Source organism: Magallana gigas, chromosome 6 (genome assembly GCF_963853765.1).
Source record: "Magallana gigas chromosome 6, xbMagGiga1.1, whole genome shotgun sequence".
Taxonomy (NCBI): Eukaryota; Metazoa; Mollusca; class Bivalvia; order Ostreida; family Ostreidae; genus Magallana; species Magallana gigas.
The window spans coordinates 14,629,729-14,646,928 of record NC_088858.1 but is presented as its reverse complement, the minus strand read 5'-3'; the positions used below and the strand labels follow the sequence as shown (position 1 = coordinate 14,646,928).

The following is a 17,200-nucleotide window of genomic DNA, read 5'->3' as shown; positions in this document are numbered from 1 at the left end:
TTTTGCATACTGATATATGTGTACCATTGCAAGCTCAAGTTCTTCGTCATGAAAAATAATCCACCGAAAATTTTACACTTGAATTAACAATAAAACTCATTAACTTCGTTATAAAGGCTAAATGATATCATTATGCCCAAAAGCTGGAAATTTTCGAGTGCCAAAACACTTGAACATAATGACATATTTGCAGTCCATAAGTATCGGTATATACATGTATATAAAAATAGACCGGGGAATAAGAAGGCGGGCGGCGGTGGCATAGAAACTTTCTAATGTACGTATGTATGGCATATGTGCCAGTGTTTGTGATCTCAATTTTGATCTCTTCTTACTTTGTTTCATCTTTATCTAGTATGAACAGATGCCGCAAGTAAACTTGTCGTACTAATATTTTTTTTACAGCTGGCACTCGTGTTATCTCCCCACGTATCACTGATAGAGAACCACAACGGGGAATAAAATGCAAGTACAAGTCTCAAGTGCTGTAACACATATTCAGGCCTCAATGTTGGGGGAGGGACCCAGATATTCTACTGAACTGAGTATTAAGGAGGCTGGATGTTCGTCAAATTTTAGATTTGATATTTAGTAATAAATTATACTAATTAGTAAAGACGAATTCCAAACATTATACATAGGTTTAAAATTTTAATACTTTCTTAATTTTTATACGGAGCTGTTTGTTTGACTCTCAAGGAGACTGATGTAGTCTCAAAATGGCCATGACCACCAAGCCCCCCCCCCTCTGTCTGTCTGTCTGTGTCTGTCTGTCTGTCTGTCTGTCTCTCTCTCTCTCTCTCTCTCTCTCTCTCTCTCTCTCTCTCTCTCTCTCTCTCTCTCTCGTTTATCAGTCAGCACTTTTAAAATTTATTGCCCTATAATTTACTATAAGATTGTTTTACTCATTAAAGGGGCGTGGTCACGATATTTTTATTTCAAAAATTAGATTTTTTAGGTTTTAATGTTACAATGCTTTAGTAAGGCATTTATAACTGTCATCCAAAACTTAGGGGTCAGTGTTCAAGTTATAAGCGAGATACAGACCTTACAATTATTTGCTTTGAAAACCAAGTTCTTGTTTACATTTTGATTGTTGAAAAAAAAATTCCAGGTTTAGACCTAAAATGAATGTGACAAACTAAAGGAACTATTTATTTATGTTTAAAACGAGCTTGCATATAGAAAAATCAACTTGAAGAAGAGATTTTACCGGTATGTTGAACCAATGTAAACGAAAACAAGGCACGAGTCTTGTTTACATAACAAAGAATTGTCAGCCCCGCATCTTGCTTATAACTTTACGACTAACTATTAAATTTTGATATATCATGAGAAATGCATTACTAAAGCACTCTAAACAATTGAAATAGAAAAATAAAATTTGACCAAAATCGTGACCATGCCCCTTAATGACTTGTATGGATAGCATAATTCAATAATGTCTATAAAGATAGTTTCCAGTCTTTGGAAAAGACTGATTATCACCATCATTTTTTCATGATCCAATGTAAACATTGAATTGTCTTTTATAATATATATATATATATATATATATATATATATATATATATATATATATATATATATATATATATATATATATATATATATATATATATATACACATGTCAATATTTAAAACTTCATTAATCTCTGTCATTTTCCATTTATTTAGTCTATATTATCTTCCTAACATTCATTATAAATCTGCAAGATGGAGTTGTGATTTGAGAATGTCTTTTTCAAAAAAGATGCTGGTAATAGCGCTTACAACTCTAATTATGTGCGACACCACATGGGCTGGAATGCGATATGAATTACCAAGAGATGGAAACGAAGAAAATGCCAAGACTGCAATCTCTCATGGCGGGCAAATATTGACAAAGAGTCTGCCCCGCGTGACTTCGCCTTTCAACATCCCAGGTATCACCTCCCTATCCGTAAACAGGTACCTATCAATCTATTGTATCCACTTTGTTTCATTCTTCGAGTAAAGACTTCGAACAAGGCCGTATACAACATTTACTGTAAGGTAGGATAGATATTAAACGACAACCAACACTGTCACATGGGGTAACTTCTACAAACGGTTTACGATATATTATTAGCTTACCTGATCCTCTTCAGTCATCTTTTGATTAGAATGTGCGGATCAAAAGGGGGATTGGGGGTCCGGATCCCCCCAGGAAAATTCCAATTTCTTAAATTTACACACTAAAATTACCGAAAATATGCCCCGATAAACTTAAATATTTCTTGGACCATCTCGTATCATCTTTTTACGACCCGTTGGTTTGGAGATATAATGCATCGCAAATTTCCTTTTTGTCATTCAGTGTGCTTACCCTAATTTTGCAGTTTGCCGGACGACCAACGCCTCATGCCGTCTATCGGGAACGGCCATGTAGCCACCGTGATAAGAGGTGACGCAGTTTTTATGAACGGACTTTATAATGGTCATAACATCACCAGCCATCGTGCAAAAATGCCTGCTGTATTCATTAGGAACATAAATTCATCGAGTTTTCAGGAACAACGATTCACTCTTGACTTCGCTGCTGGTGAGTGAGCAATAACTGTCGTTATCCTCCTCCTCCTCGTTATCATTCAATCATTCACATCGTGGTTAAAGCTGACATGAATTCATAAATACGCATTATTTCCCTTTTATCTCCGACTACAGCCATATTAGTTGTCGATTTCTATTGTTCTGCTCATCGCTACACACCCCCTATATAAGGCAGAGAGCACTATTCATGCTTCACCGCATTCAGGTATTTCATACACCCGAACACGTTACCTTGGACGAAAAGATGTGTAGAAACGCGTTTTGAACAAAAATAATATGACAACCACTGCACTGATTAGGAATATATCCAATGAACGACGAAACAAGGCAGACTGAAATCCAGGCACATGAACATAAAAAATCCTCAATAATTGTAGACCTTTTCCTGTTTATCTTATAACATCGCACATGCGCAACCACACACTGTGGGTGATCGAGCAATGTCAGTGATCGCATGGAAGCGTTTTTATAGAACCGATGGAAAAGAGTCGCTGCTACGTTGTTACTTTCTTGGATTTACTATCATTTAGCTACTGGGTTGGATGTAGTGCCGCCGGGATTTCAAAAAGATGCAGACGTTGTGCTCTCTGTAACGACGACACACGTGTTCGATGAGCATGTGAAGTAAGGCAGCGCTATCTGTGCAAAATAATACGGATACTAGTACCTTGGAAATTCTTTCAAAGAATAAATATATTTTGTATTTTATTGATTGTTGTTTCCTTTATTCTTCATTGCAAACATTTTACTGCAATGTGTAGTAGATGCATTTAGAAGTCCGTGCAAACTGAATGCAACCGACCGTAACTTTCTCGACCAGTATATATACCCCAGTGGCAGTAGAGGAGCGATCGAAACTAATATGGCGACCAAACGCTTTTATGAATTCATGTCAGCTTAATGCATGCTTTTTCTTTGTTTACTTCAGGTATGTTTGTAGAGGAGATAGCGGCAAAGGATTTATCTGTCAGGATAAAAATGTTTGCTCATCGAACAATTAAACAGCTACTCGTCACCATGGTGACTGTTCGAAATGCAGGATCAGCAAACGTTAGGTTGGGTTTGAATTCCTCTAGGATTGCTGACACTGAGGATTTGGATATCACTCACGCGGTCAACCAATCTATCGGGTATAATAGAATATATTCCTCAAGAAAAAGGGTTCTTGATAACTATTCGAGTCTTATTTTTGAATAAAACAGTCATGATGTAACATATTACTAAGTAAACACAATTCTTTTGTCAAATCATGGTCGAATGATCTATGCCTCCTTCCAATTAGTTGTATGTAAACCAAAACGATTAATACCAACTATAAATTACCTATCTATTTTACGTACAATGTCTCAAGTCTTCCTATCTTGTAATATACCACCATGTACATATGTACATATATGTAAGAACTATTTCTATCTGCATGTAGCATTATAAGCGGAAGAACAAAAGAAATGGAATATGACGTCACGGGATTACAAGACGTCACCATGGTTCACACTGTTATACCAGAGGAAATCTCCGTGGAACCATTCCAAAAAACTACCCGCCTCTTTCTACTAAGTGTTGATCTAGACCCCACAACTGCAAAGAAATCTTTCGACAAAGGTTCCTTTTTTGTCGTTACCATATTGTCAATAAAATCAATTAATTAAGCAACTTTTTAAAATACTATTTTTATTTTCAAAAAGGTTGACATTTGAGACAAAACAATTTCTTTTTGAAATACTTCCAATAGGCGTGCAAATGTTTTTTAATGGAAACCTTGAGTCGAGCCACGTCAATGGTTGGGCAGATGTATGGAGGAATGGTCGAATTGATTTGAATGGCAATGATACATTGGCTACTTTGGCGTATTCCAGCTTGTACTATATCATAAGTTCTCTCCCTTTGGGACCGACCCCAGATTTTGTGGGTCTGTCTCCCGGGGATTTGGCTCATGGTGAGGGACACCAGGTACTTTCTTATTGTTACACACAAACTTTAATTTTATTTACATGTTTAACATAACGTGAATGCACGAAACTTATTATGATATTTAATGTTTTTAACATATCATCAAAATTCAATTTTAATTTTTTGTTTTATAAAAGTACCAGTACATGTTGGCAATTATTGTTTCGCTGTGTGCTATTTAAATATCAAGTACACGGTTTCAATCAAGAGAAATGTTAAATAAAAAGTATTTATTTTTGTGTATGAAGGACTACATGGGTCACGTGTTCTGGGACCAGGAAACATGGATGTATCCACCGATACTACTGCTCCACAGTAAGATGGGGGAGGCCATCGTACAAACCAGGGTCCGCACTCTAGACGCCGCCATACAGACCGCCAAGATGAGGGGATATAAAGGAGCCATGTACCCATGGGAAACTGCTCTCTCAGGTATAAATCTGTGTGCGTTTTTGTGTCAAATTATAGATGCATCATGCCATTATAGATGCATTATGTTATAGATGTATATATATATTGTTATAGATGCATCATGTTTTAGATGTATCATGTTATAAATGTATCATGTTATATATGTATCATATTTTAGATGTATATTGTTCAAGATGTATCATTTTATAGATGTATCATGTTATGGATGTATCATGTTATATTATTACTTATTAGGTTAGTTACTGACTCACTACGGAAATATATTGGGTTGATCAATCTCATAGATGGCGAGGCGAAGCCGAGCCTTCTATGAGATTGATTAACCCAATATATTTCCGTAGTGAGTCAGTAACTAACCTAATAAGTGTTTTGTTTTCTCGAGGACTTTCAAGCGACATATTTATTCACAAATAGCGATGATCTACGCAAAGCCATGTACAATATGCCTTACATATCGTCCAATTTAACTCATTTTAATTCTTCAAAATTTTCAATCTCACCTTACAAATACTCTTTCAAAATCTTGCTTCACCCATGTTTACTTACAATGTTTTGTTGCTATTCAATTTTATATGTTTTCTCCCTTTCCTCTGCAGAGATTTGAGCAAATTTCGACGCTGCCATTTTGTTCTGCTCCAGACAAAACAATGTGACGTCAATATTCTAAGGGCAGCTACTCTAATTTTAAAGAATTTCAAAGGGCAACTACTCCAAATACTTTAAGAACTTACGGCATGCAGTTTATGTATAAAATACTATGAAATGTCGAAATGAGTAAGCGAAGCGTCGACCAATGACGGCCATATTGCCTAATATTATTTCTCACAGAACAAATATAGAGATATATGAGGCAATCACGTGCCATGTTTAAACCAATGAAAATGTGACATTTCAGTCCAAGGGAAAACAATATTACTTATTAGGTTAGTTACTGACTCACTACGGAAATATATTGGGTTGATCTATCTCATAGATGGCGAGGCGAAGCCGAGCCTTCTATGAGATTGATCAACCCAATATATTTCCGTAGTGAGTCAGTAACTAACCTAATAAGTGTTTTGTTTTCTCGAGGACTATCAAGCGACATATTTATTCACAAATAGCGATGATCTACGCAAAGCCATGTACAAGATGCCTTACATCTCGTCCAATTTAACTCATTTAAACTCTTCAAAATTTTCATCTCACCTTTCAAATACTCTTTCAAAATCTTTGCTTTACCCATGTTTACTTACAATGTTTTGTTGCTATTTAATTTCAAATGTTTTCTCCCTTTCCTCTGCAGAGATTTTAGCAAATTTCGTCGCTGCCATTTTGTTCTGCTCCAGACAAAACAATGTGACTTCAATATTCTAAGGGCAACTACTCTAATTTTAAAGAATTTCAAAGGGCAACAACTCCAAATACTTTAAGAACTTACAGCATGCAGTTTATGTATAAAATACTATGAAATGTCGAAATGAGTAAGCGAAGCGTCGACCAATGACGGCCATATTGCCTAATATTATTTCTCACAGAACAAATATAGAGATATATGAGGCAATCACGTGCTATGTTTAAACCAATGAAAATGTGACATTTCAGTCCAAGGGAAAACAAATATACATATCATGTTATAGACGTATTTTGTTATGGATGATGTATCACGTTGTTTGTGATTATGGAACATCGTTTTGAACAATGGAACTTTGTTTCTTACAGGTCTTGACGTAACAGAAATACCTATTTATTTTTTGAATGAACAACACATCACAGGAGATATTTCGTTTGCCTTGAGACAGTACCTTTATATGACACGAGACATTAGGTTCCTTAAAGAGAGTGGAATAGAGCTAGTGCAAGAAATAGCAGAATTCTGGGCTTCACGAGTTTTCCTGAATTACTCAACAAATATGTACGAAATCCATGGTAGGTTAACAAATTCAAGTGCTCATACATGTGAATTAAATGAGGTTAAGTAGCTATTTTCTAATGACAAACCATACTTAATGCCATTTGCCGATTTAACGTCCCGTCGAAAATATTTAGATTCATGGAGTAGTCTCCAACACCAACATTTGCTTGCAAGGAAATGTCATGTTACTTGTACAGGTATATGTCACTGTTTAATGTATTGTATTTTTTGTAGACGTGATGCCTCCTGATGAATGGCACAAGAAAGTGAATAACTCGGCCTTCACAAACGCTGTCGCTAAACTAAGTCTCTTACTCCCGGAGTTTGTGGGAAATGTGATGAACATCAAACCCGATCCAAAATACAAAGCCATTGCTGACAAAATGTACATTCCCTATGACAAACAACTTGACTATCATCCCGAATTTGATGGCTACACAAAAAGTAATACATGTTTAATTTGTTAATTTCCAAGATCATATAAGTTTTTGGAACAATTGACTTAATCAGCGGTTTCTAATCATGGTCATATGGTTCTCAACAACTGTTTTCTTGTGTCAGCGCCACAGTTATGATTTTTTGGTACAGTAAAATCTCTAGCACAACAGAAAACTACACCAACTAAAATTCTTGTAATAGTACACCCCATATAACAGTGATACATGTTGATGATGTTATAACGAAATATAATGCAAACCATATCAAATATTTTCGATTAAGCTTACAGCCCCCCCCCCCCCAATTAAAGACGCATGAAAATGTTACATTCAGAAATGATATTGATATAAAGGAAGAAAGTTTTAATAAATGTTTCTTTCCCATAGAGTTTGTGACATTCTATATACACTCTTTCAGATGAACCCGTGAAACAAGCTGACGTTGTCCTAATGGGATTCCCTCTCATGATAAACATGGACGAGTCTACACGAAGGAATGACCTCCGGATATACGAAGCGGTCAGTTCGAAAGAAACCATTCTTTAGCACGAACAGTATAATATCGGAAACAGTTAAAAAATACACTTGCATATATAATTATTGGCACTCAATGCTAATAATAATGGATTTTAACTGCTTGGCAAGACTTTTTGACATGGAATAAAAACAAAATACGAAGTCAGAATACCTGTACTCTGACACTCAAAAGTTGCATTTGATTGTGATATCGGATTATATTGTGGCAATAGGAATTATGATTTAGACTCGCAGTGTTAAAGTTGTATGTAACAAAGAGACCCCTGGATCAATATAACATCAAGTAACGCAAAATGCAGTTCTAATGTAAAACTATTCCAGCATGTGGTCACGCTTGCTCTGTTCCATTACGTGTGGTTACAAAAACGACCGAGTAGTTACGATTGTCTATTCCAGGTGACATCAAAAGGTCCAGCCATGACCTGGAGTATGTTCTCCATCGGGAACCTGGAGATTGGAGATATAACTAAGGCATCGACCCAGTTTACACGCCAGCTGCTGAATGTCGCTAAGCCATTTAATGTAACTAAACTACTATGGTTAATTTCATCAAAATTTGTTGAATACCAATTTCGTGGATTTCGTCGTTGAGTTAATCCACGAATTGAAATGTTCAGTCTTTGTTTTGATAAATGTTGTTGCAACATATTGTATTGATCGAATCATTGGCCAAAATTTTACGTACTAGTATCATTGAAACTGAGTTTTATCAAATTCAGTCCATCAACTTTTAGCCGGGCTCTGCTGAAAGCATAGTCCTGGCTGTAGGCAGGCAAATCGCCAATGTTACTATAAATAGTACAGCTTCAAAAGTAAACAAAAAACCAAACAGCGTCGAAGTAAAAGCTTCCGCTATACCAAATAGTTACACAAGGAGCCACGTTTTGTCAAAAGTGTTGGCATTTTGTTTCTTCTTTTTTAACTCGAGAGAATTGTCTATCTTTTTTAGTTTTCTTATTAATAACGTGTTTTATAAACAAGCCTATGCATTTTGGAGACAATGCGCATGAATTTCCATATACTACTTTGCTGCGCGATGAAGAAATGGGAATTGATATATAACGCTTGTTGCAAAATTGAAGGCAGCAACTTGAACTTTTTTCTACTAGACAGACATATTTTTGTTTATAGCCGCTTACAAAATTTGTAGCTCTCTGACGCTTTGCCGACATTAAAAGCATGAGAGAGAGAGAGAGAGAGAGAGAGAGAGAGAGAGAGAGAGAGAGAGAGAGAGAGAGAGAGAGAGAGAGAGAGAGAGAGAGAGAGAGAGAGAGTTATTTATTTCAGTCTTTACTACACAATATGCATAAAACACACCAAAAGAGCCCGGCTTACAGTACTTCAGTACTTTGATTTTGGTGACGCACTGAAGGCAGCAAAACAAAAATTTAACACATCATTTGTACAAAATTATACAAGGTATACCAAAACATCCCAATAAGAACAAAGATGTTAGATAGTTCTATATACATGTATAATGTTCCATTCTTGTCAATTTGTTCTGTTTGATGTGTAAAACAGTCGAACAAAAGTAACTCAAACATCAATAACTTTGATATAATGGATATTTCGAGCGAGTTGGAAGTCATCATTTCTGTTTTAGTATGCGTTTAAAGGGGCATGTTCACGATTTTGGTCGAAATTTAACTTTTCCAATCTCAGTGTTTACAATCATGCTTGAGCAAGGTATTTCTGATGAGCAACCAAAACTTGAGTGTGTGTAGTGGAGTTACTTGTTATGTAAACAAAACTCAGTCATGTTTTTGTTTACATTTTGAATGTTGAAAAGAGAAGTCCAGGTTTAGACCCAAAATGAATGTGACAAACGCTAGGAACTGTTTATCTTTGTTCAAAACAAATTAGCAGATAAAAAAATTCGCTTGAAAAAGAACGTTTACGGGACATTGAACCAATGTAAACAAAAACCTGGTACGAAACTTATTTGCATAACAAATAATTGTGAGCTCCGTTCCTTGCTTTAAATTCTATGAATGACAATCATATTATGGTTATTCATTACAAATTTATTATTAAAGCATTGTACACAATCAAAATTGTGAAAAAATCATTGAAAATAGTGACCATGCCATTTTAGACCAAAAGCTTTTTTTCAGTCTAAGACTCTAATCAGTTCCGAGATAATGGGGTTTGACTATAAAATATCTTAAAAACGTTTTCTTGTGTTGATTTTATTTCTTTTTCATTGATTGGCAAACCCTTTTTTATATAGGTAGATGAAAAATAAATAAGATTTAAGCATAGATTCGACTTATTTATTTTTGCACAAAACACCTTTGATCAAGCGTTGTAGAACAACTTTCTATTATGAATTCCATTTCACTAAGATACTATTTAAATACACATGTAGTATATAAGGACTCTTTGTTTGTCTGTTTTCTGTATTAGTTATGTATAACGACTTGTAATATGATCTGGTTCCCGTATAAAGTTGTCCACTGGATGACAAGGACATACATATGCTAGCAAAATGATAGTGAAAAGTCACGTGCAACAACTGCTTTTTGTACATTACAGGTGTGGACAGAACTCGATGACGGTACGGGCGCTGTCAATTTCATCACGGGGATGGGAGGGTTCCTGCAGTCCCTGCTGTTTGGTTATGGCGGCTTCAGACTCCGCCCTGACAGGATCGACTTCCACGGACGTCTCCCTCCCTCCACCTCCTCCTTCAACATCACAGGACTAGACTACCTAGGAGGATCCATAGATTTCTATTTTACCAAAGATACAACCATTGTGAGGCTGACCAAGGCAGCTGAATTTACCCTGACGTTAAAATACGAAGAGAAAGCCTTCACATTGAAACAAAATGAAATACAAATGTTTTCTTCGACAAAAGCCTCCATAGTGCCAGATCTACCGCTCACACTAGACAGAAACTCATATATGTAATATACTATTTTCTTTAGGGAAAACATGCATTAATAAGCATAATTATATCATATTTGGGTAAGATAGTAATGATGCCAACAGCCGGGCGTGTATTATACTGATATTTCCTGAAGGGAAACATGCATGAATGAACATAATAATATCATATTTGGGTAAGTTAATTAAGCAAACAGTCTGACATATATTATGTTATTAACATGCACCAATAAGTATAATCAAAATCGTATTTGGGTGAGATAATAAAGCTAACAGCCCAAATGTCCAAAGATGGTGTGGTGTCACAGATCTACCAAATGAGCTTTCCACTTTTGCAACATTTAACACCGGTATTACGTCTAACGATAATGTTTTTTTAAAAATCGAATTATATTTGAATTTTTAAAAATAAAGATATATACATGTACTTGTATTGTTGATTAATTCATGATATTCCTATAACAGTTTATATTTTTACACTAGATTTTTTTCTGTAATGCCAACAATCGTTGTTTAAAGAATGATTTCAAAAGATATCACTTAAACGTGCTCGCATGTCTGATTCTGGTAAGGGTTGTCTACACTTTGCTAGTATATTAACCTGTCATCATATTATTTCGAACAAGTAAAAAAGAATAATACGTTGTTTAACGGAAATCTGCAAACATCCCTAAAACGGTTTAGCAAGCATTCATACACCAAAGTTAGCAGATAGAAGTATATATATTTGTAGGCACATAGGCAAACATGTACTTTACATTTAATATTTTGAAAGAGCAAACTTTGTTTGGATGAATTTAACATACATGTTTTGGAAACAAACAACATATTTGTTGTAATTAATACATGTGTATTGATCATTGGACTACTATTACACATAGAATTACGTATGAAACATCTTGTACAGCCTGATTAGGGGGTTGTTACCAAGTACTTGAATGCGATACTCTAAACAAAAAGTCCTCGGTAACCAAGATAACCAACTATCTGTACCAAAGCATTGTAAATTGTCACTTATCAAATACAGAATGAAACCTGATGTTTCCAAGTCCAGCATATCCCCTAGTGCATTGAAGTCGAACTTCTCTATGATGTTGCTGCTAGTTTTCCTTGCTTTGTTGGGTATGCTGGAGACCAATGCACGGGCTGCTGAAGATGTAACGTGCTCTGATATAGGAAACACAGTAATGAGTGAAAACGAAATGGTTTTATCCCATGGAGACCGCGAGGAAAAGGTACCACTGGACATTGATGCTCGAGTCTGGACAGTGACACCCGGTGTAACCGTACTAAGCAGTGACACGTAAGTCAGTACTTGTACGCCAAGTTTTGACTATACATACTATACGGATGTATATCAAGGAGGCTGGGTGGTTAATACATTAAACACTGATCTTCCTTTTATTTTCTGATTTGCATAGTGTGTTTGGTTATTATCTATGATTTAGTTCAGAAAAAATCCATATATATCATCTTTAAAAATGAATACTTTGTTATGTGTTTATAAAAAGCCCTTCTTCTGAGGAGATGAATATAGTAAAAAATTGGTCACGACCATATATGTAGCTCTCTTAATTTGACAGACATCATTAGAATATATGCACATATTAAAATCTGTTAATCGTCGAACATATGTAATCATCCACATGGACTTGATTGTATCATACAACACTTAAAGTTTTTAGATAAATAGCTCATTGCAAAAGCGTTAAGAGATCTTAGTACACTTTTGTTGTATGTCTTATATAAACATGTAGTCGTAGGACATTATTTTTATCACAAACAACAGGATACCCAATGACACTAGAGTTCTTCCTACCATCGGCAACGGTCACATAGCCACGGTAGTCAAAACAGACACGCTCTGTATGAACGGTCTATACAATGGGTACGCCATAAAAACTCACAGGGCTCTTCTACCGGCTATTCTTGTCAGAAACGTCAGCATGGACGGCAACGTCACGTCTAAATATAGCCTGGATCTCAAAAACGGTACATAAAAAATGCATCGTATTCATGTATACATGTGTTCAATGATTGATGTGTAATAAAGTGAGCAGGTTTTAATATCCATGGTATTACTAATTCAAACATCGAAGGCAAATAGAACCATTTTAACAAGACCTTGGACTTTTAGTAGGATGTAACGATCTATTTCTTGCGTCAAAACAAGTTAAAATGACGCTGGTTTCAAGCGAAATATACACCGATTGCGTAGTCTTTGCTCAAAAGCGAGACAAATCGTGTTGATTTCAAAGAGCCATGCCTGAGTGGTCTAAAATGAAATAGACAGGCCTACGTGGCATTGCTGTTTAACACAACTACCCAAAGTCCAAGCTTTTGTTAAAATGGTTCTAATATAAGATATTGAAAATTTCAATGAAAACATTTTTAAAAGGTTTGTTCCTGGAGAGTCATGTCGGGGAAAGCGTCTCCGTGACGTTGAAGACTTACGCCCACCGCTCCATCCCTCAACTGATGGTGACCGAGCTCCTCGTACAGAATCACAATGAGGCGCCAATAAAAGTCAAACTCGGCGGTGGAGCGCCCGTCGTTACCGATGATCTGGATAATACACTCAGTGGGGATAAGTCGCCACCTTTAGGCAAAGACAGAAGGTACATGGGAATGACCTGTACATGTATCACTTTTTTAAAGCTCTCAATAGATTGAATCCTAAACTTTTATTTTTCAAACCTTGCATTTGGCTGAAACATACGTTTAATCATGGAACTAATATTACAAACAGTTGCTCATTTTTTCTTCAGAGTTTTCTTTGGAAGAGTTAAAGAGTTCGAATACTCTTGGAATGAAACTCGTAACGTTACAATGGTATATTCTCCCATACCTCCATACGTCTGTGTTGGACCTAATCGAAGATTGGCGAGACTCTTTCTTCTCAGTGTTGATAGCAATCCACAAACTGCAAACACCCAGTTCACCAAAGGTTCGTTTATCAACAGATAACAATGGAATTCCGATCGCTAGAATTCTAGCTTTTTATTGTAGAATTTCTTTTACGCAGGCGTTGATCTATTCTTCAACAATTCACTGGAGTCCCAGCACATTCAGTCGTGGCAAACATTGTGGTCTAAAGGGCGAATGGAAGTATCAGGGAACGACGAACTAGCTACTTTAATCTATTCCTCGTTATATTACATTCTCAGCTCCCTCCCCTTGTCAGAACATCCAGATTTTATTGGTCTCTCTCCTGGAGATCTTGCCCACGGTTTGGTAAGAATTTCATTCCTAAATAAGATAAATAAAATCTTTAATTGTTTATTTGATTGGAAAGTTGCTAGGGTTCCTACGAGGTATTGTTCTTAAAATTATTACTATATTACTATAAACATCCTAATATTTAGATGTATAACGGTCATGTGTTCTGGGATCAAGAAACCTGGATGTATCCGCCCATTCAACTATTGCACGTTGAAATCGGTAAAGCCATCATCAAAACAAGAACCAGAACTCTTGACAACGCCAAACATCAGGCGATGATGAGAGGGTACAATGGAGCCATGTATCCCTGGGAAAGCGCATTCAGTGGTTAAAAATATTTAAAAAATGTAGATTACCATATATTTATACATACAATGTGCCATAAACATTTCATTATTTCGATTTCAGGATATGACGTCACACCAGTTCCTCCTTATTTCCAATTTGAAAAGCATATAACTGGCGATATAGCGTTTGCCGTCAGACAATACATATATTTGACACGTGACACTGATTTCTTACTCCATGAACGAGGGAATGAAATGATAAGGGATATAGCCGATTTCTGGGCGTCACGAGCAGTGTTTAATAAAATGACAACATTATATGACATCAATGGTTTGTTCTTTTTCGTCATATAGCCACATCAAGAACCTTATGACTTACTATAACTCGATTTAAACCATCAATTTCTTCTTATAAAGGTCAAAGGAGTAAATGTGGTTTTTTTTAATCAAACTGATGCAATTTTTGTTGCGTAATAAATTGGATTCTGCTAAACTTAATCTTTGACAGATGTGATGCCACCAGACGAATATCACCATCAGGTAAATAACTCTGTCTACACAAACCTAGTAGCTAAGTTAAGCCTAGAACTCCCGGGGTTTGTGGACGAATTCCTGGGTCAGCCGTCTAAACAACTGTACAAGGATGTCGCAAACAGCATGAACATTCCCTTTGACAAAGGCCAACGGTACCACCCAGAGTATGACGGATATGTTCAAGGTCAGGCATACAGAATCTTAAAGCAAACCCATAAAAGATCGCTGAAGCCTTTTGCAGCAGAACACACATGTATTTTGTTGTTTATTTTTTTATTTCAGGTGAAGAGGTGAAACAAGCAGACGTCATTCTTCTTGGCTTCCCACTCATGATGTCCATGCCAGAAGACGTGCGCAAAAACGACTTGCGCATTTACGAAAACGTAATAGATAGTGAATATTTTTTTTTCTGGTCACGTAATGATAACCTCTCAGTCTGCATTGATTCAAACTAAGTATAGTAGAATGTACTTTTTAAATTCATTAATTAAAGTTGAACCCCAATGATTCTGACAAACTAGTTTCTATCCATATAATACATACCGGTATGTACAAGGAATGGATTTTACTTCAAAGACCTATTTCTTATCGCACTGCGTACAGTGATATCCCTACATGATATAATTCCACAACAGCTACTTTATAGTAAACTTGTTTTTTAGGCTACACCCGGTGGTCCCGCTATGACGTGGGGAATGTTTTCGATTGGTTATATTGAACTTAACAACTCAGCAGATGCTGCAAGGCTGTTTAAAAGACAGGAAGGCAATGTTGCAGCTCCATACAACGTGAGTGAAAGAAGTTGATTTATTTTACACAGACTTAAGAATTTCATTTTGTTTTCAAGAACATGTTGGAATGATTGACATACGATTATAACAAATATGTTATAAAGGAAGTGATTTACCTATTTACAGGTGTGGACGGAGAACGCTGACGGTACGGGCGCTGTCAATTTCATCACGGGGATGGGAGGGTTCCTGCAGTCCCTGCTGTTTGGTTATGGCGGCTTCAGACTCCGCCCTGACAGGATCGACTTCCACGGACGTCTCCCTCCCTCCACCTCCTCCTTCAACATCACAGGACTAGACTACCTGAGAGGATCCATAGATTTCTATTTTACCAAAGATACAACCACTGTGAGGCTGACCAAGGCAGCTGAATTTACACTGACGTTAAAATACGACGAGAGAACTGTCTCACTAATACAAAATGAAAATCACATGTTTACAACAAAACGGGCTTCCATTGTACCAGAACTACCGCCACCTCCCACCACTCGAACACCCGCGTCTTCTTCGTCTACCGTAGGAGTCAGAAACTCAACAAACTCTGTCTCATTTTGGTCAGTTCTACTTATAATTAGTGTCTTGTGCAAAACGCTATAATTTTTGAGATTTGGGATATTTTTTGAAGTCAGTAGAAGCGATCTGAAGTTTATTGGCACTTAGCAAACACAAGAAATGATATTTGCTCGTATTTGGAAATGTAACTCATTTAAATGCCATTATAAGTATAAACTGATGGGCTTTATAAGAAAAAGTTCTGTGTTTGAATAAATACGAATTGTTCTTTAAAGACAGGTATAAATATAATGTATAGCCCTGTTAACTGTGATCATTTTTTCAAGTACTACACACCAGAAGTGTTAATACTTGAACATTACATAATGTTAAGGTGGTATGGGACACCTCTATCGTGACGTAATTCCTATCGAATAGACAATAAAATCAAGTGAAAATTCTAAACCGGTTAAAGTATTTTGATTGTAATATACTTTTGTCCACAAATATTAACCTAGATAAAATCATATAAGGATGATAAAATATTTTCCTAGAAATGAAGTCTCAAAGAAGGAGTCACCTCTTGATGTGTCATAAAAAGCGCGTCATACCAATTAGGTTTGATTAATAAACTTTGTATAATGGGAAGAAAAACACGTGCATACAAATATCAGAGAAATTTATAAATATCTGGGGTTTTTTTTTTTAAATTTGCAACCACTCTTCATTCCACTCCTGGACTAGTCTTAGTTCACATTGGTTCGTACTTGTAGCTCAATGGAGATATAAGAAAACCCGCTATTAAATCTATCATATCTTTATTTTGTATTTTTTCATACTTTTTTCCTATTTCATAAAAAGGATTTGGTTTGTGTTGTATACGTTGATGGTAAAGTGTTCAAATATTTTTAATTTATTCTGTGCCCGGCAGGATGGTCGTTAGTTAAAAATTCTATATAGAAAGATATTGAATATTACAATTTTAAAGATTAGGTATATATATATATATATATATATATATATATATATATATATATATATATATATATATATATATATATATATATATATATATATATATACATTTTTAAAATAATAAATGATATTTTAATGGATAAAATCATATTTAATTTTTGAAGGTAGATCTCATAGTTTTGTTAAGT

General features: G+C 35.8%; 2 protein-coding genes across 3 annotated transcripts; both read left to right on the top strand.

Moving 5' to 3' along the window:
- Positions 1-141: 141 nt before the first annotated feature.
- On the top strand, positions 142-11,136 carry LOC105340679 (protein-glucosylgalactosylhydroxylysine glucosidase). Of its 2 annotated transcripts, none has more exons than XM_034470320.2 (13): positions 142-277; positions 406-465; positions 1,755-1,951; positions 2,362-2,564; positions 3,501-3,702; positions 3,996-4,174; positions 4,305-4,522; positions 4,771-4,954; positions 6,656-6,862; positions 7,083-7,292; positions 7,704-7,804; positions 8,219-8,344; positions 10,358-11,136. In XM_034470320.2, the coding sequence occupies exons 3-13, from the start codon at positions 1,755-1,757 to the stop codon at positions 10,733-10,735; spliced, it is 2,205 nt and encodes a 734-aa protein (XP_034326211.2). In that variant the 5' UTR covers positions 142-277; positions 406-465; the 3' UTR covers positions 10,736-11,136. The 2 variants fall into 2 exon arrangements, with proteins under 2 accessions (XP_034326211.2, XP_065942889.1); XM_066086817.1 differs by having other exon boundaries at positions 1,709-1,951.
- A 472-nt stretch (positions 11,137-11,608) lies between these two features.
- On the top strand, positions 11,609-16,740 carry LOC105324264 (protein-glucosylgalactosylhydroxylysine glucosidase). The gene is made up of 11 exons (XM_011423318.4): positions 11,609-12,014; positions 12,501-12,703; positions 13,110-13,329; positions 13,480-13,658; positions 13,737-13,945; positions 14,077-14,260; positions 14,342-14,551; positions 14,729-14,938; positions 15,037-15,137; positions 15,417-15,542; positions 15,672-16,740. Exons 1-11 carry the CDS (start codon positions 11,650-11,652, stop codon positions 16,140-16,142), a joined length of 2,478 nt encoding a protein of 825 aa, XP_011421620.3. The 5' UTR covers positions 11,609-11,649; the 3' UTR covers positions 16,143-16,740.
- The last annotated feature ends 460 nt before the right edge of the window (positions 16,741-17,200 follow it).

Excerpts from the sequence above, each read along its gene's own strand:
- LOC105324264 (XM_011423318.4), top strand. The coding sequence starts at position 11,650 with ATGCGATACTCTAAACAAAAAGTCCTCGGTAACCAAGATAACCAACTA. Across the intron at positions 14,939-15,036 it reads GTATGACGGATATGTTCAAG|GTGAAGAGGTGAAACAAGCA; the intron begins GTCAGGCATACA and ends TTTTTATTTCAG. Across the intron at positions 15,138-15,416 it reads ACTTGCGCATTTACGAAAAC|GCTACACCCGGTGGTCCCGC; the intron begins GTAATAGATAGT and ends CTTGTTTTTTAG.
- LOC105340679 (XM_066086817.1), top strand. The coding sequence starts at position 1,737 with ATGTCTTTTTCAAAAAAGATGCTGGTAATAGCGCTTACAACTCTAATT. Across the intron at positions 4,175-4,304 it reads AAAGAAATCTTTCGACAAAG|GCGTGCAAATGTTTTTTAAT; the intron begins GTTCCTTTTTTG and ends TACTTCCAATAG. Across the intron at positions 8,345-10,357 it reads ATGTCGCTAAGCCATTTAAT|GTGTGGACAGAACTCGATGA; the intron begins GTAACTAAACTA and ends TGTACATTACAG.